The sequence below is a fragment of the Drosophila sulfurigaster genome, chromosome X (genome assembly GCF_023558435.1).
Source record: "Drosophila sulfurigaster albostrigata strain 15112-1811.04 chromosome X, ASM2355843v2, whole genome shotgun sequence".
In the NCBI taxonomy this organism is placed as follows: Eukaryota; Metazoa; Arthropoda; class Insecta; order Diptera; family Drosophilidae; genus Drosophila; species Drosophila sulfurigaster.
Window position 1 is genome coordinate 32,958,018 of NC_084885.1, and position 26,409 is coordinate 32,984,426.

The following is a 26,409-nucleotide window of genomic DNA, read 5'->3' on the forward strand; positions in this document are numbered from 1 at the left end:
CCCACCCACCCACTCTTCCACCCCCCCTCCCCCTTATCACCTACCTCAATGTTGCCTCCCCGCCACCTTCTTAGAGTCTGCCACCACAAGATGGTGGCTGAGTTGCCTGCAAAGTCGCTGCGCTTGACTGCGACCGGCAATTGGAACAGGAATAAAGATGGCAAAAGGCATTTGCTTGCCTCCTCACTTCTCCCCCTCTCTCTATCTCTCTCTCTCTCTCTTTTTCTATCTGTCTCTGCTTAGATTCGCAGCACAACAGATTTGCAGCCATAAAGTACATTAGTTTTACTGTTATTATCATTTAACACCCACACACAATTGAACAAATTCAATCTTCGCAACTCTCGACTCTCGACTTTAGATTCTTGATTCTGGATTCTGGATTCTTGATCTATAACAAGTTGTGCATTAAATATCTGCTAATTGTACGTTTGTACAAAATACGAAAATATTTTGCTATGTTGAATACATCTATTCTCCAAATCTTTCTAAAATTAAAGTAAAATTTAATACGAAAATAGATAAATAATTTATATATCTATGTAAGTGAAATATAGAAAATACATCTATCTATCAAATCTTCCTAAATGTTCTTCAAAAGTTCAAAAGCAACAAATATAATTATAATTAAATACGAGAATAGATAATAAATTTGTAAAGCTACATAAAAATATAGAAACACTTTTATTCTTCAAATCTATTAAAAAATTTCCTCCAAATCTTAAATTTATAATGAACGAAAATGTAGATGAGAAACATGTGAGTGGAATATGAGATATGAGAATATGAAATAAAAACATCAGCTGCCGATGATGATGCATATTTCGGCGTAAAAGGAAAGTAATATTTAAAGTTAAATAAATAAAGGATATTTTTAAAGTATAGTTTTCTTACCTTTTTGTTGGTATTTTAGAATGCAGATATACCACCACCACTTTAAAATACATAACTGAAAATAAAGAATATAAAATAATGTTATTAACTTAACAGTTTATAGAGAAGCTTATAATCTATATAAGTATCAAATATATGTATAGAAAACAAAACTAGATTATATATTGTAAAGGGAAAGTATATGCTAATGCAAAAAATAAAAATTATATGTTGTAGGTTTCCTCTTTAATATTGATAGATACAAATTGATGACATATTCATCTGAAACTATTTCAGAAACTAAATAATTTTAGTGAACATAGTGTCACAATTATTACAGCTGAAGTAGAGAAGAGAATTGCAGATCTATTTAAAAATTGTTGAGAATTAATCGTTCCCCGATATTCTCTTTTGCTGCCCGTCCCTCAACGATTTCCATTTCCATCAGTTAGTCACTCTATTTGTGTGTGTGTGTGTGTGTTTGTTTGACATTGTGGTTTGCTGTGTGGCCTTGACTTGAAAGTTCATTGCACATTGCACATTTCATGCAGTTAACATTCAAAGCAGTTGTTGTTGTTGTTGCTCTAGTTGTTGTTGTTGTTGTTGTTGTTGACAAACAATGTCGATTTACGCAAGTGTCAACAGTGTGTAGAGAGGCTATAGAAAAAGGTCTGTGCAAAGATGGTCGAAAATGGCGCAAACCAAAAAAAAACCCAAGAATAAGAAGAAGAAGAAGAAGCAGCAGAAACCCAACAACAGTGGCTATGAGCACGAAGAAGAGGAAGAGAGAGCAAAGATAAGAGACTCCAGCACACATTCAATATTTGCACAACACAACAAAGCGAATACGAATGTGAATGTGAGTGTGAATGTGAATGTGAATGTGGCTTTTGGCCTTTGTTTATGGCCATGTTTTAGATTGAACGCAAGACCGCTTAGGTTATTGGTTATTGGATCAGCTGGCAGCAGAGCAGAGCAGAGGAGAAACAGAAACAGAAACAGAAAAAGCGATCGTTGAATCGTCGAATCGTGGCCACTGAACACCTTGCCACGTGCCACAGTTCAAAGAGGCGACACACACAGCGCGAACAAATCGCAAAATCGAAATGAAGCACAAACTTTTATTTTCGCTACACACACACACACACACATAGACACGTTGCTGCCGCATTTTGTGTGCCTCAACTATGTGCAACACTAATAACAGCAACAACAACAACAACAGCAACAAACGACGCGAAGCAAAACGAAAAATGCCACAAAACGTGCTTCTAAGTTATTTTTCATTTGCCCCCGCAGAGACAGTGAGAGGGAAAGAGAACACATACACTGAACAAAATAACCAAGTTCTAAAATCAAGAATATTTTACAAAATTATGTTCAAGAACAAATTCTTAAAACTAAGAACATTCGACCAAATATACCATTTGAAATAAGAACAAAAACTCTAGATTTAGGCTTCAAAAATGTAATTAATTGAAATTCCTAGAAAGTTTTTTTTCTAACTTTGAATGCTTTCGTTCATAGCTCAGTTAGTCGAGCTGTCGTGAAACATTCTCAAGAGTAGTCTTAAATATATTGTCAGTAAAGTGAATTAACATACAACTGATAATTAAATCATAAAATGGTAAAATAATAAATAAGTTGTAAAAAAAAGCAATAAAATATAATTTAATATTTTTTCGATCATCTAAAAAGATTGTTTATATCACTTACTTATTATTTTTATATATGTAGATAGATTGTAAAAGAAAAAAAAAAAAAAAAAGAGATTATTGGACTTGAAACTATGCGATTTTTGTCTAAGAAACCAATAATAAAATAATAAACAGAGAAAATAAAAATATAATATAATATTTTGCTGATCTTATAATAAGATTTTTGTCTGAACTTGGTTCTTGGGTCTTTTATTAAATGTGTTTTTCAAAATTCGGATTTTCATGTTCTTGACGAACTCTTTAATACCAAAATTCTTAATACCAAAAATCAAAATCTTGATTTTAGAACTTTTTTTCTGTGTAGAGTAACAGAGAGTGAGTGAGAGAGGTGAGAGGGACAGGGAGAGGGAGAGGGAGGTAGAGAAGTCACTCTAGCAGTTTGCCTTAGTCTTAGTCGGTTGGCATTGTTGTTGTTGCTTTTGTTGCTGCTGCGAATCCCCCTCGAAGCTCGCAGCCACCCAATTTTACCCTCACCTCACACACACAGCGAGAGAAAGCACAACAAAAGAACGGCGAGTAGTTGCGTAGAACAGTGGAGGGCGGAGAGGGAACAGGGCAGACATTTTAAGATTTATGTCGGTGATTATTTCTAAGTTTTTGTGCGCTTAGCAATGCGCCGCAGTCGAAGAAGCAGAAGCATCAGAAGCTGGGGCAAAAAAGGTAGCGTGATACTTATGTAATCATCTACTAGACAGAGAGAGAGCGAAGGAATGGACAAGAGAGAGAGAGAGAGAGGAATAGGCCTAGGCCAGAACGTGCCGCAGAGATTACGTATACGTCGCGTTGTCCATCGCCAGATCGAAGGGCTTTGATCAAGTCGAGTGCAATTTGCTAATTATGAGCCAATTTCGAGTAGAGAGAGAAGAAGAGAGGGAGAGCGGACGCCAATCAAGCAATGCCAATGAAGAGACAGACAGACGGACGGACAGACGGAGGACTAAACGAATCAGCTCAGCATAAAAAATGTATCTAATGCTTTCCTTTTGCTTTTCATCTTTCTTTTGCTTTGCTTTTCTTTTGCCTTGTGCCATTGTTGCTGTTCTCTCTCGCTCTCTTTCTCTTCTTCTCTCACTCATTCAATTCATTCGACGTCGTCGTCGTCGTCGTGTCGCCGTTTTTTCTAAGCACAATACTATTTTCTTATTTGCTCTTGCTGTTATTATTATTGCTGTTCTTCTTCTTCTTCATCTACTTCTTGCTGTTGTTGTTGTTACATTTAAAATGTTTTATTTGGCCATTTGTATGTTTTATGGGACTCGTCGTCGTTACCGTTACCTTCATCTGCTCCTCCTCCTCCTCCTCCTTCTGCTTCTTCATCTTCTTCTTCTTCTATTACTACTGCTGCTGCCACACGGACCCACGCCTATGCCCCAAGCCTCAAGCCCCAATCCACAGTCCACAGTCCACAAAGTTTTCTTTTGCTTCTCTATAAATGGAACAGAGCGGAGACTATGCTCAAATAAATATAATATAGTATGCTCTCGACTCGAATACATTCTGATCGATAGTGAAAACGCTGTCTAAAGTCATTCAACTTGAATGTTCAGATTAATCGGAAGTCCAGTAATCTATTTATTAAGTGTTACTTATGATGCAATTCAATTCAATAGTAAAGCACAATTGTGGCTCATTTTATACCAACTACCTATACATAGAGGCATTGTAACTTTGTGGAGGGAGGGAATGTAGATAACAGGCAGACTCTATAAACTATATATTCTTGGTATGGTATGGTATATAGACAGCTATGGTATATTTTATGTGTAGTAAAATACTATACTCTATCAATATATCTAAAATAGCCTATGGTATATTTTTTAGTATTTTACAGTATATTAATTTTTAAAATGAATACCGCACTATTCGTGGCATCGACTGACAATCTGGTATATTTTAATACCAAATTATATTATATTATATTATATTTTAATACCATATTAATATACCAAATGTTGACATTGGTATATTTCAGTATGTGGTATATTTTTCACTCTATGGTAAATGTCGAATATTCTACAGTATCAATATACCTAAAATAACCGTTGGTATAATTTTTGGTATTTTGCGGTATATATTAAGAATAATACTGCACTGTGTGGCTTTAATTCAAAATGGGTAGCGCGTATCTGACAGTCGAGTGAGCTCGACTTTCTTGTTTGAGATTACAAATCTGCAGTAAATAGTCAACTATCCTTTTTGAGTAAAATAACTAAAGTTGAGCTCGCTTGGGCGCACCTGGCGTATGCGTAACTCGCCATACTGAACTAATCGCAATTACTAAAGAGCAGCGCACACCACAAAAGCAAACACACACACACATGCTTATGCTGTGGGGGAATCGAAATTAAAAGTAATAATAAGTGTGTTATATACATATATAAAGAGAGAGAGAGAGAGAGAGAGAGAAAGGAGGAGAGGAGAAGGGGAGGAACTCAACCCCCCAACTGCCGCGAACTTAGACATTGAAATGAGAATTTTTTAAATATAAAAGGATGCCACACACACACACAGACACACACGCACACACACACACTCCACCTGCCTCCCCCCTCTTCAATGGCAGGAACAAGCTCTAACAACAACAACAACAAGGGGAACATCAACTAATGCCGAAGCCTGTTGGTTGCGACGCGACGCAGACGTCGACGTCAACTGCGGCAGCGACGTCTGCGACGGCAGCAGGCAATGCAAAAGAAATATTGCAACCCTCGTCGCAGGGTTGTGTGTGCGCTTTTTATTTTCTAAACTTACCGAAGCTGTTGTTCCCTCAGTTGTTGTTGTTGTTGTTGTTTTTTCTTTCGTTTCCCTTTTTATATCGCTTGTAGTTGGCGTACCCCGTCACCCGTCACCCGTCTCCCTCCCTCTCACCATACACCGTACTCGTACTTACACCCGTACTCACACTCACACACTCGCACCCATTCCTTTAGCCTTGGCCGTGCTTAGTTGCCGGTATGAGTTTCATCTACTTGTATTCAATTCGCAGAAACTCTCTCTTTGCACTCTGCACTCCAAGCTACACTGCGCGAAAAAAGCGTTCAACTTGTTTAGTGCTCATTTCAATATAATTCACTATTTTATAATAAATAATTGAAATTACAACTTTTTCATTACTCACTAACAAAATGAAAGTATTTAAAATTTTGAATAATATTTACTACTTCATAATAAATAATTGAAAATTAAAATAATAAATTAAACATTTTGTGAAATGAAATTACCCTACTTGATTTTTCAGTATTCATTTCATTAAAAAAAGAGCCATTTATTTTAAACAATATTCACTACTTAATAATAAATGATTGCAAATTGGAATAATAAGTTGAACATTTTTTAAATTTGTTATTCATAATTAAAATTAGCTATTAAAATATATTTTGAAATCCTTAATACAAATTGAAAGTAATGAAAAATAGTATACATTACTTGAAACTTATATTAATATAAAGTTGGGAAATATCATTTAATTTTATTTGCAAGTTAATTTTCCGTTACCTGGAATGTAAATCTAATCTAATCTAATACTGAATATTAGTCTGCAATATTCATTTAACGATTCACAGTTAGCAACTTAAAGTGAATGAAGTTTATCATCTCATCAAGAATCTATTACAAATTCAATACTACACTAATGCCAGATTTCTCGCAGTGTAGCCTGTCTGTTTGCTTTGCTATGTGTTGCTTCTCTCGTCGTCGACGTCGTTGTTGTCGTTGTCATTGCGTCTAAAAAGCACCTTTTTTCCACTACAATTCCGCTTATCCGCCCGTCTCTCGCTCCTTTCCTTTACAACACACCCACACACCCACACACACACCCACACATACATACACACACACACACAGAGCGATAGAGACAAGCAGCCAGCATAAAACATAATACGAGTATGTATGAGATTCTTTTTTAACTACGAACACGTAGTTAAAAACGAAAAACGACAGCGAAAACGAAAACGAAAAATTGAGACCTGCAAACGAAGATGAAGATTCTGGCAATGCTCCCAAAGGAGAGAAGAGTGGTGGGGAGGGGTGCTGCTGCTACTGCTGCTGCTGCCTCTGTTACCTAGAAGAAGCGAGCGCAACATACAACGAAGGCATCGTCATCGTCATCGACATCGACGCCACGCGACGCGCGACGTCAACGTAAGCACAAAAATTGAAAAAATACAACTACACAACGCACGACGTCTGCCTTAGCCTCAGCCTCTTCCCTCTCTTCGTTTTCGTCCTCGCTTCAGTCACAGTCTCAGCTGCTACATACACACACACACACACAGTCCATAGACACGCACTGTCGCACACACACACACACACACACACACACACACACACACACCGACACACAGACATGCATGTAAACCACCCTTGAAAAAATTTCGCGCAGCAAAATCTAAAGCAAAATTACTAGAGGAAGAATGGAGCCAGCGGAGGATGGCGGAGGGAGGAAGGGGGATGGGGGGGGAGAACAGGGAACGAAGTGAAAAGTATAGAAAGAAATGGTGAAATAAAAACCTTGTTTCCGCGCAAGTTACAACAGTCCCCCCTTTTTCCCCCTTTTTGCTCCTTTCTGTAGATGACTAAAAAGCTAAGCACACACACACACACACTATTTAGAGGTAGAGGGGGTAGGGGAAAGGGGGGGTGGACAGGGGGTTAGGGTGGCGTATCCACCTTGAAGAGAAAGTACGATATTTGCTAGCAATAAAAGTAGTAATCAGTCGCGGTGCCTCAGAAAGGGGAAAACTCCCACCTAAAAGCGGGACTCACACACACACACACACAGAGAGCACACACACTTACACACAGAGAGTCGCATACAATAGCATCCGAATTCGCCGAGCTTGTTCTCTGTCGACATTCCCGAGTTAGAAAGAGATGAGCATTAGAAGCAGCAAGCTTCAGCAAGAGGTAGGGAATGTCCCCCTCTCTATGTATGTGTGTGTGTGTGTGTGTGTGTGTAAAGAGACGAACAAGGTGGTGAGAAGAGAGGGATGGGGAGGGGGGGAGCAACAACTGCGCCGCGTAACGAGAACTTTTCATTTTATGTAATTTCAGTTCGTTTTTTTCCGCCGCTTCTTCTTCTGCTTCTTCTTTTGCGCTGCTTCGCTTTTTTTGTGCTTTGCTCATTTTTCTATAACATTCGAATTTTTAAGTGAGTGTCGTCGTCGTCGTCGCTGACGCTGACGCTGACGTTGACGCTGGCGTCGACGCCGCAGTCGCGGTCGCGCATTCTGTTGAGTTTATACTTTTGCTTACCCCATTTTGTTCGCCCCTAGCGAGCTGCAATGCTTTTTGCCTAACTAAGACATTCAGCCAGCCATCCGTCTGTCCGTCCGTCCGTCCGTCTGTCTGTCTGTCCGCTGTTGCTGCCGCAGTCGCTGCTTCGGCAGTTTTTTTATGCCAGTGTGTGTGCGTGTGTTGAAATTACGAAAGCGACATTAATTTTTTAGAATTGCGCGTATGCGTGGAAAGCAGTTAGCTGACTGAGATGGAGGGTAGGAAGGGGGGAGGGGACGGTGTAGGCGGCGGCAGAGGCAGCGCAGCTTGTCAAACTTTCACTACGGGTTACAGCCTCAAATGGGCAAAGGGGTGGGGGAGGAGGAGGCAGAGGCAAGGCTGAGCTTGTAATGGGTAGTAAACGCGCATGTATGTAGTTATATTATTTTTTACGAGCGCGCGATACGTTGTGTAAAATAGCGTTTTGCGACCCTTCACCTCACTTTTTTTTGCGCTCACCTCAGCATCAGCATGTCTCGCTCTCTCTCTCTCTCTCTCTCACACACTCTCTTCTTCTCTGTTCATCTTCATCTCGTTTTAAAAGTTGTCTATAGCTTTGTCAGGGAACTTTAAAGTCTGCATTAAGCATACTTTAGTTTCGTTACGATCTGTCTTTATAATCTCCGATAGAGAATCCTATTAAATCTAAAAACTAAAAGATAATAAATTCCTAGTTGTTATTGTATCAAAAAATTATGTTTCTTGATTATTTGTGAGATATATTCATTACTTAAGAGGCAATTCATTATACTGTAAGAGATATTCATTAATTAATAAGATATGTTATTTAGATATACTATTATTTAGAGAAGTTTTGAAAAACTTTTAAAATAAAAAACTTAAAATGTAAGGAATAGCAAATTTATTCCATTTCAATTTATATAGAGAAAATTCTAATGTAATGGAAAGCATTTTAATTTATATGGAAAAGTCATTAAAAGATGAGCTCGAATTTTTTCGTTCCATATATCATTTTCTTGTAAAACGTCAGAATTTTATTTTTAAGATTCTTGCTTCTCAGCAGCATTATTAATTAATTTAATTGTTTAAAATTTTTGAGTCTAGTATAATTTGGAAACTAATAGATATTTTGGTTATTATTTTTCACATTTAGCTAATCAATTTCACATTAATAGTTTTTTTTATTTCCTTAAGGAATCTGCTGCATATTTGATGTAGTTTTAATGCCTGATAAGTTGACACTACAATTTAGATTATGATTGGGGGACAGAAGTTTTTGCTTTCACACAATTCAGTTAATTTATGTGTTCTTCCCATCAAGGGGGGTGGAGGGAAGTTAAGAGGTGGAAGGAAGAGAAGGAGGCTGACTCTCCAAAACTCGATTGCGACAATCGACATAAATGGCATTTTTTTGCGATTCTTTTTTTTTTTTTTTTTTGTTATTTTGTGTTTGATAAATGAGAAACCTCATGAATAATACCGAAAAATATTTGACGTCACATGCTTTTCATATTGTAATTATAATGGCTACCTTTTTTCCACACACAGTCGCCAAATTTATATTTGTCTATGTAATGGTTTTTTATTGAAAAGAATGGACAGCAGCAAACGAACAAAAAAATAGAGAAAAGATGATTCAAAATATGAAAATGGGGGGCCAGCAAAAAAAAAGGGAATTTATGTGTGCTTGCGATTCGATTGGGGATTCGCTTTTGGGGGGTGGCAAATTTATTGATGAAGCGAAAAAACGCAGCCAAATGAAATGTTAATTTTGCTCTGGCACACACACACACACATACGCACACACACACACACACACACACATACGCACATGTATGGACAATCTATCTGTGGCAGCTGACACTGCTAACAGCAAACAATGCAAATCAGAATGACTGACCGATCCCCTAGGCCTAGGCCTTCGTCCTGTTTCCTGCCTCCAGCTTCGCCCTTCGTCCTGGCCCCCTTTCGTCCTTTGCACACACCCAGCTTATCCAAAATGCATATCATGCCAGGGTTATAACATGACTCTCCATCAGAGCGTCGAAATATTTTATAATTCGAGTGTTTTCACAAGCTTTGTTGCATACTTTTTGGCGTTGTGTCCGTCTAAGCCCCATAATAACATTCTCTATAATCGCGTGTGTGACTTTCAATATTGTGAAAGACAACAAACAAAGCTGCCATCTGCTCTCGATTTTGTTTTTGCATTGTGGGGGAATTCTATTTATTCTATTCAACTAAACGTCGATGAATATACGAACTCATCAACAACATCAAAACATTATTTTAATAGTTGTTGAAACTATTGCGTTTAGAATTTAGTATGAAATGAAATGAGAAATGACTCTCAATAGTTTATGGAAATATTTTGAATTCAATTTAGTTCAAAAAAGAGTGAATTCTGTTAATTCTACGACCAAACTTTGATGAATATACCAACTCATTACCTTACTATTTCTTAAGTAGTTGATCGAACTATTGTGATTAGAATTGAGTATTAAAAAAGTGCGATACCAGATGAGAATATGACGTTCAATACTCTAAAAGATAGCAAACAAATCTGACATCTGCTCTCGCTTTTATTTTGTGGGTTCACTCTACTTATTCATTAGACTAAACTCTAAAACTGATGAACATGCCAATTCATTACCCTACTATTACTTTAGTTGTTGTTCAAATTATTGTAATTAGAATTTAGTATTTGACAACATCGACGCAACTCTGATGAATATACGAACTGATTATCCCAAATCATTACTTTAGTAGTAAAAAAGTGAGAAACGAAATGAGAAAATGAGTTTTAAACAGTGTGAAAGAATCTGTTTATTATTCGACTAAACTTCGATGAATCTACGAACCCATTACTCTCCCATTACTTTAGTAGTTGATCGAGTTGCTGTGATTAGAATTTAGTATATGAAAAGTGCGAAATGAAATGGCAATGGAAACAAAGTGAGAGCAGCACACGTGCTGTTAGTGAAGGACTGAGCCCCTATGCTTGTGTGTATCTAGATGTGCTCTTCACATACTATATATTTATATCGTATATATATATCGTAGAGTGCGACAGAGACAGCTTCACTCTCTCTGTATGTGTGTGTGTGTGTGTGCGACCCCAGCGACATGCTAAAAATTTGTATAGAAAATTAGTTAAAAAATTACTCCGCAGACACGCGCACACACACACTTACACTTACACACACACGTAAGCACAATTTACATGGGCTCCATTTGCATGCTGCTGGGGGGTTTACATATGAGCACACACACACACCCGCACACACACACACACACACTGAGGCAGTTGGCATTAGTGGGCGGTGTTAGAAATGCGTGGGTCGCCTTTCCTCCCCCCTTTCTCTGCTTTCTACCGAGGCAAACGCGACATTACCTCCACACTTACACACACACACAGAGACAGGGCTACTTCTACTTTTTTTAAGCACACACACACACACACACATGTGTGTGTCGAGTCGAGTGGAGCGCGAGCTGAAAGTTTGTCATAAAGCACCCCATTAAAAAAGAGGCGCACAGCGCCAAAGTTATGCACTGGAGTGAGAGGGGGCGGGGTACATAGAGGTGGGGAAGGGGGACTTCGACTGGGTTTCGGCTCTTTTCTGGGGTTACGAATTTCGGGCGACGCTAAAACCAGAGCGAGAAAGGAAAGAAAGAGCGCCAAATTAAACATAAATGCGAATTAGAAAAACTTTTCTTTCTCATGTGAATACATCCGACTGCGTGGGTGTGTGTGTGTGTGTGTGGGTGTGTGTGAATGTTGAGTGTGTGTTCGAGTGTGTGCGAGTGTGGAAAAGTAAAATGAAATGAAATGAATTGCCGCTGTCGCTACCGCAGTCGCAGTCGCAGTCGCTGTTAGCAGCGCTGCTTTGAGTCGCAGTTGTTTCCCCAAACAGAAAAAAACTGAACTAAGGATTAGATGAAAGATCGTTTCTAGAGACAATCACTTATTTAGAATAATAATATGATCTAAGAATAAAAACATTTCATTATGATATCTAGCACATTCTCATCAGGATTTGTTCGTTTAGATTTAATATTATATAGCATATCTTGTCGCAGTTGTTTCCTCAACAAGACTGAACTAAGGATCAGCTAAAAACACATATTAAGCACAGACTGAAGACAAAGATCTTTCTAGATCTAGATCGTTTTAGTCACTTATTCAGGAAATTGATCCTTAAAGTATATATATGTATAATAAAAATATATGCCTATAAAATAAAAATAAAAAAAAAAAACATAAATAAAAAAATAAAAATAAAATAGTTCTAAATGGTATACAAAATAAATATAAAATTAAAATAAATAAAAAAGAAAAAAAAATTAAAATAAAATAATTTCAAATTGAAGAAAAGAATAAATGTGATAATGAGCTCTAGCAAACTGTGAATATTTAAGATTAATTCTAGTTTCTAATAATTCCAATTTGTATACAAAATTCATATAAAATACAAATAAATAAAAAATTAAAATAAAATAGTTTAAAATTGAATGTAATGTTTAAAATTCATTCATCAATCAAAAACTGTTCTTTTAAATTTATATATAATTTATATATATCATTTCTAGGTCTATAGAATAATAAATAGATCAGAATCTATTTTAGAGATTGAATAACCAATATTATTCCCAAATAGAAAAATTCCAAGTTCGTTCATTTTGACAATAATAATTGCTGATTTAGTATTTAGTATGCTTTATTCTTAAGAGGATCGTTAGCTATTTAATCTCTTATCTCTCTACTACTCTCTCTCTCTCTATCTTTCTCTATCTGTCTCTCTCTCTCTCACTCTCTTTCGTTCTCTGTTTTTCTCTGTCTCTCATTGTTATATTTGTTGCTTACATCTGGTGTGCAGTTGTTTTTGGCAATTAACCAAGAGTGGTGGCTGTTGTTGCTTTTGCTGCTGTCGACGCCAACGCACCCATCCCCCTTCCCCTTCCCCTTCCACTCTCCTTCCCTTTGGCATCCTCATTCCCATTCCCCACTTGCCAAAAATGAAAAACCAAAAAAGCAAAAGCAACACAACGAACGAGAAAAAAAACAACAACAAGAAACAAAAATTACACATACGCACAGTTTTTTGTTGATGGGGAAATGGTGAGAGAATTTTTGGGGCTTGGTTCTCGCACAAGCGGGGGGCGGACGAAAGGGGGCGTGGTAGCTAACCGCCGTCAACTGCGTCGCACTCCACATTTTTAAATATTTTTAACTGCTGCGCATCGCTTCAGGTGGAGAGAAGGGGGAGAGGGGGAAGGCTTCTAGCGGGGAGTTAGGGTTGATATTCGTTTTTGGCGCTCTCCTCTGTTTGGTTAATATTTTGGCTCGTTTATGGCCTCTGTGCGTGTGCCTGCGTATACGTGTGTGTGTGTGTGTGTGTGTGTGTATGTGTGTGGGCGTTGTGTGTGCGCTAGTGCTTCTGCTGTGTGTGTGTGTGTGTGTGTATGTGTGTGTGTGTGTGTGTGTGTGAGTTATGTACATGTTGCCAACACACACACACAGACAGAGAGATAGGTGTAGGCTGTTCACTCACACTTTGCACTACACCCCCCTCCCCGACCCTTAGCCCACCTCCACCTCCTCCTCCTCCGCCTTCCCCATCCCTTTCACATCCAGCGAAAACATGTGCGTAATATATTAACCGAAAACAACGCAATATAAAATAAAAAAGTAGGTGGAGCTGTGAAATGAACGCGCCAGCTTCTGTCACTTTCCATTCTCCACACTCTCCATAGTCTCTCCACTCTCCACACTCTCCACTCTCCACTTGCCACTGTCCAACTCCTAACTTCCCTTACTGCTTCGCTTTGTAAATGAATTTTCAATAGATTGAATTCGTCTGCACGACTTTTTTCGTCGCTTTTTGCTTGCCTCAATTTATCTCGATATTCATAATTAATAATAGGGCAGGCAACACTTACCAATTTCAATTCCAGCTCAGCAGCAGCAACAACAACTGCAAAAATCAACAACAAAACAAAAGAGACATTAGCCGCATTTTTCGTAATTCGTAATGAACAAAAAACAAAAAGGGAAATGCAATTGCAAATATATTCAGCTTGCAAACTAATTAATTTAGTCGATCCGAACATGAGATGAAGTTCCAAGTAGAGAGCAGAGATAGTTTGCAGTCACTCGATAAGTAATTAAATATGAAAATTATGATAAATAAATAATTGATGATGTATAAATATTCATGGTTTATTGCACAGTGAAATGGTTATAGAAAAAACTGAAGAATCTTACTCTAGATCAGTCAGCGAATGAGAGCAGAGAATGGTATTAACCATTTAGTTAAAGTAAAGAGATATCATTATAATGCTATGTATTTGTTATGAATAAATATTCGACATAAAACATATAAACTCCTTCTTTAGTGAAGTGCTCAGACAGACCTGAACAATTTACCACTAGCAAATGAGATATTTCGAATTAACCTCATGCCTCAATCAGAATTATAGACAAGATCGATAGAGTAGTGTAAGTCATGATATTATTAATATATCATATCATTAATATATCATGACTTACACTACTCCATTACTCTGGTTAATACTATTTGCTTATAAATAGTGATAAATATTTGCTAAATATAAATATCCATGTCATGCCTTATTGCACAGTGAAATGCTAAAACAGATCTTAACAATCTAATTGCAAATCAATGACATATTTCAAATAGCTCAGTCAGATATTTAGAGTCATGTTTATATAGTATAAACCAATTGATTAAAGTCGAATTCAAGCGAGTAAAAAACTATCGAAAAGAAAGAGAGTGAATCAATTCGCTCGTCATTTTTATTTGGCAACATTTCTTAGTCGAGGAGCCTTCAATCTTAATGCCACACATGTCACACACACACACACACACACGCAGTCAAATAAGGGAGGAGGCAGGGGCATGTGGCATGTGGCACACACACACACACACACACACACCCCAAAGCTGAAACACGCCCTCAACTACATATGCAAAAGCTATTCCTATTGGCTAATTACTACGAGCTAAAAAATTATACACAGCGAATAATCTACATAAGATGTACATACATCAATGTTTTGCTTATGAGTATGCGCATGTGAATGTGACACACACCGTATGTGTGTGTGTGTGTGTGTACCAATGTGTGTGTGCGAGTGTGTGGGTGTGTAATTTAAAAAACACACTCGAGCTGCGCTGTCTAAGAAAATATGCTGAAAGTTTTCTCCCACCATCCAAAGGAGGGAGCGAGAAAGAGGGAGATGGAGATGGAGAGGGGGAGGTGGAGGTGGAGAGGAAGTGGAGGGAGCGTCAAAGTAAAACAAACTCAAAATCAAGGCGCTACCCCCTCTCCTCACCCTCCTCTTCCCCATCCTTCTACCCCTTGCTCCTCTTTTGCAGTCGCTAAGCGCAGACTTACAGCACACACACACACACACACACACACACACACACTGACACACACACACGCAGTTCTATATAGAAACGAGTAAATCAAAATTATGCGCACACACACACATACTCACACACACACACAACTACTGCTTGCGCCTCTTTCTTCACTAACAAACTTTACACTGTGTGTGTGTGTGTGTGTGAGCATGTGTGTTTCTATGTGTGTGTGTGTGTGGCATAGCAAAGAATTCCAACTCGAACATTTTTTTTTATGCAGTACACAATGAAGCTGGCTGGCAACAAGAGCAACAACTACACTGAACAAAAAAAAAACCTAGTTCTAAAATCCAAAATATTCGTTTTACAAATTTTGACTTAAAATTAAAACAAATTTAAGAACAAATTTTTAAAATAAGACCAACAATTCTGGATTGAAGTCACAAAATTCTGTAATCCATCGAAATTCCTAGAAAGTTTTTATAGCTCAGTTAGTTGAGATATCACAAAACTTTCTCAATAGCATTTTTAAGAGGTTCTGAGTTAATATACTGCGCGAGTCATTGATAAATATTTCTTAAAGTAAAGTGAATTAACATCTGAATAAACTGATAATTAAAATATAAAATGGTCAAATAATAAATAAGTACACAGAGAGATTGCTCTAGATTGAAAAATATTGATTTAACATTTTCTTTTTAATCTTAAAACAATCGTATATCAATATTTGTATGCTAAATTTGCATTTTAAGATTAAAATTTGGAATGTTTTATTCTAGATTAAAAAGTAGATTGCAAATCTTAAATTAAGATTTTACATTTTAACAATTTCCCATTCTTCAAACAAGATTATAATCTTAAATTTCAAAATTGGCAATCTGGATATTTTTTTGTAGATTTTCAATCTTAATTTAGGAATAAACCTTCTTGGTTCAATTTCGACATAACATACAAACAATTTTGATTCAAGCACGTTTTTTCTGTCTGTGTAGTAAAAAAGAAAAGCTTTAAAATATGCAATATTTTGTTAAATTATAATAAGATTTTTGGTCTTGAAACTATGCGATTTATTTCTTCTTGGGTTTAACATTAAATGCGTTTTCTAACATTCGGATTTTCATGTTCTTCACGCACCTAAATCTTGATTTTAGAACTTTATTTTTGTTCTGTGTACAACTATAACCACTAACTAACTACAAGTATTCGCAGCCTCACTTCACTCCCTCTCCCTCTCCCCCTCACCGTACCTTGCTCTTAGTCTGATCGGCGTGCAGCTAAAATAATTTGTCGCATTTGCCTGCCTGCTTTCCTGTTGTCCTGTTGTCCTGCTGCCACCCGCCAGCTAGAATGTCCCCAGAGGGCAAAGCGAAACTACAACCAAGACGTTACTGTCTCTTGGCCTTGCTAACACACACAAACACACACACACACACGCATACGCAGACAGTGGGGCAAAAGCGCGTGCTCTTCGGGCAAAAAGGAAATAAAAAAAGCAACAAAGTTGGGCGCACTTGTTGGCATCTCCAAAGTTGCCGGAGCAGCATCTCGAAGAGCGAACAGAAAGCGGCGAAAGAGAGAGCGAAAGAGAGAGAGTGCGTAAGAGAGAGATAGACACAGGGAGAGGAGGAAAGGGAGAGGGAGAGGGAGACAGGGAGTGAGTGAGAGCACGCGCCGAGAAGAGACTTTTTTTCTTTTGCGCCTCGCTTCGTAGCATGCTTCAAGGCGAGCTGAGGCAACAACAGTGTGTGTGTGTATGTGTGTGTGTGTGTGTGGCAGCAGCAGCAACAGCGAGCTAGCAAGCAAGCACAACTGGTGGGTACTTTACTTGATGATTATGGCGACGATAATGATGATTGGAATGGCTTTGATGGCGTTGAAAATGAAGATTGCGTGTAGTAGATTTCTTTGTGCTTCGCTCGCTCTGCGCGTAAGTCTGTGTGCGTGTGTGTGTGTGTGTGTGTTAGTGTGTGTGTGTCCTGCTTTTGTGCTATTTGTGTGTGTGCGTGTGGTTAGGTTAAGGTAATGCTTACAACTACACACTATCAGCATTTGATTTTATTACACTCATTTGTATGCACACACACACACATACACAAACGTATGTAAACACACACTTATACATACACTTATACACACACATAGACACACATAGTTAGATTGCAAGCAAGTAGCGTGGTCAATTTGTGTCCAGCAAAACTAAACTCGAATAATAAGAATAGATTCAGCATCAAAAACTTGTAGGCGCCTCTCTGCAAGCAGCGCAGTCAGCGTCGCTGCTCACGCTAGCCTCCTCTATTAGGTCTTTAGCTGTTGCTGTTGCTGAAGCCATTCCCCTTCCCCTTGCCCTGCCCCTTGCCCTTCGCCTTTCCTATTCCCATTGCCATTGCCATTGCCGTGGCAATGAAGGCCACACGGCGACTTTTGCCGGCTGGCTGGGTTCATTTTTTTTGTTCGCTTTCTTCTTCCAGACGATGGACGATGCCATGAAGAGTGTGGGAGGAGTGAGGGAGAGGTGGAGAGATGGAGAGGGGGGAGACTGCGAGCAGGACTCTCGAGGCTGACTCGCCAGCTTCTTTGGCAGGCAGTTAGTAACTGTTAAGACGTCGTCGTCGTCGTTTCGTCCTCCGTCGTCATTCTCGCTTCATTCTGTGGGTTTTTTTTTCGTTTTCGTTTTCTTCGACTTTCGTTTCGTTTCGTTTTTCTCGCTCGCTTCTCGCTTCTCGCTTTGCGCTTCTCTTCAGTTCTGTTTGTGTTTCGACGTTTTGCCGGCTCTCGCCTTTGGCCCCCTTTGGCTTGGCATTTGCCGGCAACAGGACAACAGCAGGACAGCAGGACAGAAGGACAGAAGGACAGCACAACAAGGACAACAAGGCAACGAAGCAATTGGGCAGCCAAATGGAGCCAACAACAGTTTGTTTGGCGGACAGCTGTCGAGGACCTTGGAGAACATGTTGCTTTTGCCTTTTGCCTTGTTGCTGCTGCTGCTGCTTCTTCTTCTCGATTTGACAATGCAAATATGCGTGCGAATATTGTGAATGTGAATCTATTGTGAATATTGAATGTGACTTGTGAATGTGCATGTGCATATGAGTGCGAGTGTGAATGCAATCGTGAATACGATTGTGAATAGTTTTGTCTCTGGTTTCTCTCTGTGATTTACTCCGCTGCTATTTTACTGTGTGCGTTATCTTTGCCATCATTGATTGCCCCGGCATAATAAATATATCGCGACGTATAAAAATGAGCCGCTTTCCCCTCTCCTCCCTCCACCCTCCACCCTGCCACCACGATACCTCTTTGCCCCTTCATGCGAACAATAACAACAAATTAAAATTGCAAAAAATGAGTACACACACATACGTATCCCCACTCAACAACACACACACACACACACACGCAGCGTTTCTTTTTTTTCGGCTTGGATATTTTTGTGCGTCGGCCCGTCGATGATTTCCCCTTTTCGACGCTGCCACACAACAGTGGGTGGGCAGAGTTGCCACCCCCACCCCCACTCCCTCTGCCTCCCCCTCTGCTCCTCTTCATCTGCTGCTGCTGCTTCTGCTTCTTCTCCTTCGCATTTACTGCACATAGTTGTATTTTGGATTTTTTTGGCCTTTACAATTTGTTGTTGTTGTTGTTGTTTTTTGTACTTTTTTAAACTTCGTCGCAACAGGGGTTGATTGTATGTGTATATGTGTGTGTATGTGTGTGTGTGTGTGTGGCAGCGACGCTGGCGTCGCAGCAGCGGGCACAGCATGCTGCGGGGTTGGTAACGGGATTCTGTTTTTTTTTTTTTCATTCTTTTCGGCTGCTGCTCGCACACACATGCAAACACTCACACTCACACACACACACGCACACATGCGCGTTTACTCTTGTTTTTTTTCTGCTGTTGCTGCTGCTTTTGGTTTTAGTATTTTTCGTTTTCGTTTTTACTTTTTTTGGTTTTTTTTTTGTTTTGTTTGCGATTTTCCTGCTGCTGCAGACGCCGCAGTCGACGTCGCCGTCAGCGTCGCAGTCGCATCCTTTTTTAATGCTGCACGCAAAACAAAAAAAAACGCGTAAAGCGAAAAAAAAACACAAAAAATGAAAAATGAAAAATACAAATAAAAATAATGCTAGTTGTTGTTGTTGTTGCTGTTGACGAAGGGGGTGAAGGTGAAGGGGCAGGTGAGGGAAGGGGGGGCAGTGACTATTTGTAGGCCGGATTGGCGGGCGGGCGGGCGGATGATGCACGAACGGGGTGTTGAATGTTGAATGTGGCATAGATGATGTTGCAGCAGGGTGGCTGCCACCAAATGAGTAATGAGAGTGTTTAGTGCTCGTCGCAGTTGAACGTGTGATGCCAACGAGCAACGTCGCACTCGCAGTCGCAGTCGGAGTCGGAGTCGGCAATCGACGTTTAGTTTTGTGCAACAAAAGCGGCGGCAAATTTGTCGTTGCAACACTTGCAACATAGCGGCAGCAGCAGCAGCAGGCGCCTCAAAATCATAGCACAACATTTGGCGCACTCATTAGCGGCATCCAGACAGCGAACGTCGCTGCCAACGCTAACGCCAACGTCGACGTCGACGCCAACGCAGCTCCCCATTCCAAGCTATCGCAAGTGTATGCGTGTGTGTGTGTGTGTGTGTCTATGTGCGCATGTAATAGCTTCAATTGTGTGCTAAATTTTCTATTTCATTGTCGCGACGTCGACTGCGCACGCTGCCTTGGCCCCAGCAACAACAGTAATAACAGCAACGAACAACAACAAGAAGTAAACGAAGAAGAAGAAGAAGAAGAAGCAGCAGCAGAGCCTCGCACAGCATCAGCGACAGCGACAGAGTCGCGTGGCTTCGTCTAGCGACTTCGTGCTTGCTTCGTGTCTGCTTCGTGCGCTCGCCTCTTCCTTAACAATAGCAATAACAACACCGACAACGACAACGACGACAGCCGAAGGCTCGCGCTGCCGCTGCCTCTGCCGCTGCCGCTGTCGCAGCCTCTGCCGCTGCCGCTGCTACAGCTACTGCCGGCTAGTCCTAGTTGCCTTTGCTGTGTTCTGTGTTCTGTGTGCTGTGCTTTGGCGCTACTCTTGGCTCACTTCAATTGAGTTCCGCTTTTAAAAATAACGTTAGTTGCTGTTTGTTGCTCGTTACGTGCGCGTGTTGCGACGCGCGACTCAAAAACATACAAAACAACAAAAATACAACCAAAAACACAAGCAAGCCAAATTCAAAGCAAATCATAAAGAAACACAAACAGAAACCTAGAACCAAAAACAGTAGCAGAAACTGAAACTGACTAGTAAATAAATTCGACTAACGGAATTAATTCACACATCATTCAACAATAATCAATCCTAATCATAATCCTAAACAAAAGTGCAAACAAGAAAACAAAAAAAAAAAAAAAAAACAAAACATTTTGTTGCAAATCTTACCAAATGATAATAGATTTTTTTGCCGTTCATTGTATCTTTTTTTTCAAGTGTTTGCTAATGCGAAAATAAGTTAATCGTTAACCGACAACATACAACCGAGAGAACCGATAAAACGGAAAACGGAAAATCAAAAAGGCGAAAACATTCCGCAAAGATATCAACGACAACAACAACAACAATAATAACAAGAATAAGAGGAAGAAGACGATGTTTGTTTCACACACTCGACGAATGTGCAATAATTAATAATCATAACATATAAAAATAATCACGTTTTTTTTTGCGAACCAACAACAAACAAACAAGAAGCGATAAATCCAAGTCGCAAGTCACAAGTCGCTGTGATTTCATTGCAAGTGTGAACAATCACAGAACAGAGTTCAAAAGCAAACGAAAGCGAAAGCAAAAGCGACAGCAGCTCAAGGAGCCAAGGACGAGGAGAACGACAACGAGAAGGGAGACGAGAAGGATCTCCGCATTGTGCAGGAGAAGTGTCTCTAAAGGATCATGTAAGTCAACAACTTTTACTTTTAAACACACCTATTCAGTATTTAAATATACCAAAAGAGATCGTGCAAAATACTGTCAGTCAGTATTTTGATTAATCTCAAATTACGAAAAAAACGTTTCGTCTAACTTTGAACTACTAATTGGTCATTGTAATAATCATTACTGTATGTATTTTTATTACTAAAGAAAGAAAGCTGACCATTTTTACTTTTATACAGTATTCAGTATTTACATATACCAGAAAAGATCGACTGTCAGTATTTATATTGATCCCGAATTGCAAGAAAATGTTTCAATTGTCAACTTTGCTTCAATTGAATTTCTAAAAGCCCATCATAATAATGATTAGTGTATGTATTTTCATTACTGAGGAAAGAAAGGGGACAACTTTTACTTTTAAACATAACAATTCAGTATCTAAATATACTAGCTTGAATTCAACTCATCGAAATCATCATCAGAGTTTGTAGGAAATAGTTGAAAAACTTTTGCTCTTAAACAAAACAATTCAGTATCTAAATTGGTATGTAAATATACTAGAAAATCTTATACAAAATACTGTCTGTATTTTTTTTGATCTCGATTAACGAGGATCTGTTTCGTCTATTCAATTGTCAACATTCCTTAGCTACGCTTTTAATATAACACTTGAATTCAACTTCTAATTAATAATCATAATCAGTGCATATGTATGTATTATTATAATTATGGAATGAATCGGAAAAAAACTACGATCTATGTTTTTATTGACCTTTATTATTATTGTAAAATTTTTCTAATACTTTTGTGATTGCTAATCGCAATAAATTCGACTTGAACTCAATCAGTCAAAATACATCGAATATATTTTAATGAAAGATGACACAACAACTAGATAATAAGAGTTTAGTGAAATAAGATTTCAATTGATCTCAACCCTAGCAATGTGGCTTCTATTCAACAGCAAATTTATTGTCAGTTTTTTCTTCTAAGCTTCACTGTTTCAAATATATTAGTTGTTTTTGGTAAACACAATAATTTCGACTACTAAGCGGTGAAATTTAGAATCTTTCGTATTTTTTTTAAATACTCTCCAAATGTCTCTTCTAAGCACTAGAAACTTTATTTAGTAAATTTCATTAGGTTAAAGAATAATTTCATAATGAATGATTCAAAAGTTCTCAAATTCTTTTTTGAAAAATGAATAGGTTTACGAATTTTCGATTATGACAATAATCAGAAATAGATTAAAGTAAGATCGCACATAGATTAGTTGTATTTATGACCGATCTGTGATCTCTTGCTTGATTCAATTTCAGTTTGAATCGCATGAATAATAGTTGTGAAATGTTTTCAGTGAGTTTTGTTATGCGATCAAACAAGTGAGAAGGGCTGGAGAGGAGGGGAGAGGTGAGCGAATAATTCTCAGACCTTGCAATTAGTCACGAGACAAATAGGCGCAATTGAATGCAAAGTGTGTGTGTGTGTGAGAGAGTTATTCGCAATATTCGAAGTTCGAACGTTCACATTTAGGAGGAACATAAACGAATGACGATGAATAATGTCGTTGAACTTTGCAATTTTTTGATTTCATTTTGTTGCTCAACAGCAAAACAGAAACACACAAGACACACAAAAATACAAAACTCACACAATTCTCTAAAGATATGCGAGTTGTTCTCACTCTCTATCGCTCTCTCTCTCTCTTTTGCTCTGTCTGATTGCCGATTTGTGCGTTTCTCTCTTTGTCTCGCTCACTTTTTGCATCTCTCTAAGACGCCAACGATCGCTGTGAGAGACAAAGAAGCGCGGGCGACACAGAGAGAGACACAGAGAGAGAGAGAGAGAGCGTGAACTAGCGAGGTAGCTAAAAAAAATATTACGTATACGCCACTTGGAGTGGCGGCGGCTTTTGTTGTGTGAGAGCGATTGCGGTCAATGGACGAGGCATTTATTAGGCCTTCACTGACTGAGTGTGCGAGTGTGTGTGTGTGCGAGTGTGTGTGTGTGTGTTGGTGTCGTTGAAGTCGCTAACCCAATGCAGCTCTCTACAACAATTAGAACAAACAGCAACAGCGACGAGTTCATTGCGATCGCAATGCGATCATTACGTTTGTTGTCACCGTCATGTTTTGTTGTTTTTGTCGTTGTTGTTGTTGCTTTGTATACTTAAATCGAGGCCATGCAAAGGGCTAATGTCAATAGCAAATTGCAACGAACTAAAATCAGACTCAGTCTCTGTTAGAGAGGCGGAAAAGGGAAAGCGACGAATTTATCAGCGAACAAAATAAACATCTACAGATACAGATACAGACACAGATACAGATACATATATAGATAAAGCCGTAGACGTCTCAGTTTTTCTGTTGTTTTCGTCAAAAAAAAAAAGTGTCGAGTGAATCGCCAGCAGATTTCATTCAGCAAACACAAAAGGTCAAAACAACTGCCGAAAAGCCATGGCAAACAACAGCACCCAATAAAAAAAAAGAAACCATCTTCCAAAAACAATCACTAAAAACAAAAAAAATATGCGTATTCTGAAAAAATTGGCAACACAACTGCGAGACAAGCACAATTAAAAAATGTACTTAAAATCGCCACGCATTAAAGCAAACTAAAAAACCCAAAAAAAAAAGTAAATAACACGAAAAAATTGAGTTCAGCAAACAGACGGAACGCAACCTAAGACGGGCCTCAGCCTCAGTCTCGACAGCGGCTCAAAGCCAATAAAAAAACAGAAAAAACAAAAAAAAAAAAAGAAAAAAACGACAATCAGCAAAAATGCAAAAATGCAAGAAAAATTGAAACTTACCAAAACAATTGCAAGTTCCTGGCGAGTTCAGGGCCGCCACAACAACAAAAAGAAGCTCTTGTGATGCATCCCTGGTTCAATTATTGCTGAAACGAGATTATAACAAACGAGATTAGAAACATGTGAAATGTAAATGAATTGCATCCAATGATCGAAAAGTTTTATTAATCTATTCATTTCAACTAAGAAGAGAAAATTTCAACTATAAAGAAGACTAGAAATGTATTTTGAACTCTTTTTAATCTATTGATTTCAACTAAGATGAAAAAGATCTTGCTATGCATCCCTGATTCCCTTTTATCCATTAAATATTACAACAAAGATGTGAAATGTAAATGGATTGCATCAAATTATGAAAAAATCTTTTCTCTTAATCTATTAATTTAAACTAAGAACAGTATATTTCAACTATAAAAAAGACTAGAAATGTATATTGAACTTTTTGAATCAATTAATTTAAAATAAGAAACCTTCAAAGAATTTTAACGTTCAGATAAGGAAGTAAAAACCTTTAAGCCTTTCATGCACATTCTTATTTATCCATCAAATATTTCTGAATAGATTTTCCAACAAATATGTGAAATGTAAATGATCGAAAACTTTTTTTAATCTATTAATTTCAACTAAGACAAGAATATTTCAACTATAAAGAATTAATATTAAAACATTTATAATGGAAATGATTTTTTAAATCTATTAATTTCAACTAAAAATTTCAATGATAAAGAATTTCAATGCTCAAGTCAGATAAGAAAGTATTTTCTCCTTTAACTATTAAATATTCCTGAAATAATGTTACAACTTGTAGATTTAACAATTTGAAATCTATTCTATAAAGAATTCATAAAGAATATTAGAAATGTATTTTTAACTATTTTGAATCTATTAATTTCAACTAAAACTTCATTATAAAGAATATATATGTTTCGATTAGGAAAGAAGTCTTATATTCCTCAAAAGAAAACTCTTTTTACATCCATAAATTCTAACTAAGAAAAGAAAATTTCAATTATAAGTAATTTCAATGCTCAGAGATAAGGAAGTAAAAACGTTTATACTATATAGAAATATCGTATAAGTGTGTGAAGTGGAAAACAGGCCAAAGAATTTGTTGGCCTTTGTAAAAATGCGACTCGTAATTTGGGCTACAACTTTCAATTGGCGACAACCTCAAAAAAAAAAAAAATCGAGGAACAACAACAAAAAAGCGAAGCTGATAAACGCTTTGATATGAACGTTGATCGTTGTATTCTACATGCACATATATGTACTATATACATATGTACTTCAGTATGTATATATATACATATTCACATGCATTATATTCGTATAGCTATTTGGAGTTTATGGGGCGCTGCTTCTGCTTCTGCTGTTCTGGTTGTTATTGTTGTTGTTGTTGTTGCTGCTGTTGCACACACACTCGAGCAGTGAAAGTTGTGCCGCACTGCAAGTGTTGTTCACATTCTCATTGTTGTTGTTGTTGTTGCGTCGGATCTGCAATGAACTCAATTCAGAGCAGAGCAGAGCAGAGAGCAGAGCAAAAGCAAACATTTTTAGCAGCCGCGAATAATTGTCAACAACGCACAACAAATTTCTTCCTCTGTGTGTGTCTGTGTGCATGTGTGTGTGCTGCATTTCTTGGGCTCTGCCCTTCTTCTTCTTCTTCTTCTTCTTCTCTATATGTGTGTGTGTGTGTGCGTTCGCAACATTGTCGACAACGACAGCGACAAGCAACGAAAGCAACGACGGCGACCGCTAATTTTGTTGTTGTTGTTGGTGTTGTTGTTGTTGCTTTTATTTGGCGAGCTGTCTTTACATTTCCCCCCTCGCTCCCTTTCCACCCTACCTCTGCATTCGGTGGGCCGAAAATGAATAAACAAAAGTTTTGAAAATACAAATTCATAAAAATATCGAGAGAGCGAAAAAAGAAGGCGGCGACAAAAGCTATTTTCGTTCGTTATTCTATTTTATTTAATTTTTATTTCATTTAATTTTTTATGCGACTCTTTTCGTTTTCATTTTTGTGTTTTCTGTCTTGCTGCTTATGTCAGAAATACAACAACAACACAACAACAACAACAAAAGACGAGGGAAAAAAGAAGCACGAAAAATTGCCAAGCAAAAGAGCCGCATGCGCTTCCCCCCTCCCTTTCCCCTTCCCCACACCCATCCCCTTCCACCACTCGCTGCGCTGCTCGCAAATTTTTGGCGACTGCGCTGCCAGCTGCTGTAATGACGACGACTGCAGTCGCTGCCGACGTCGCTGTCGCTGTCGCTGTTGCTGTTGCTGATCGTGGCATCGTCGTGTTTCGGCTTCGGTTTCGGCGTCGCTGTCGACGTCGCTGCACTCCAATGGCAAATCGCAAGCCCAAAAAAATGAAGGAAATATGTATGCATGTCTCTGTCCGTCTGTGTGTGTGTGCGTGTGTGTAAAAAAGTTGTATTAAAAAAAAGAGCAAACACACA

At 38.3% G+C, this 26,409-nt stretch overlaps 1 protein-coding gene across 2 annotated transcripts in view; it reads right to left on the reverse strand.

Moving 5' to 3' along the window:
* Positions 1 to 26,409, reverse strand: part of LOC133849372 (uncharacterized) — a 95,696-nt gene that overhangs the window by 56,745 nt on the left and 12,542 nt on the right. Inside the window, exons 2-4 of one of the 2 annotated variants that reach the window (XR_009895368.1) lie at positions 23,950 to 24,029; positions 13,770 to 13,804; positions 895 to 949 (exon numbers count right to left, since the gene is read on the reverse strand). Coding sequence is in view for 1 of the 2 variants with exons in the window: in XM_062285413.1 (XP_062141397.1) it covers positions 895 to 947 (53 nt within the window). In the remaining variant the exon portion in view is untranslated. Of the gene's footprint in view, positions 1 to 894; positions 950 to 13,769; positions 13,805 to 23,943; positions 24,030 to 26,409 lie in introns of both variants that reach the window. The other variant, XM_062285413.1, reaches the window with a different exon arrangement.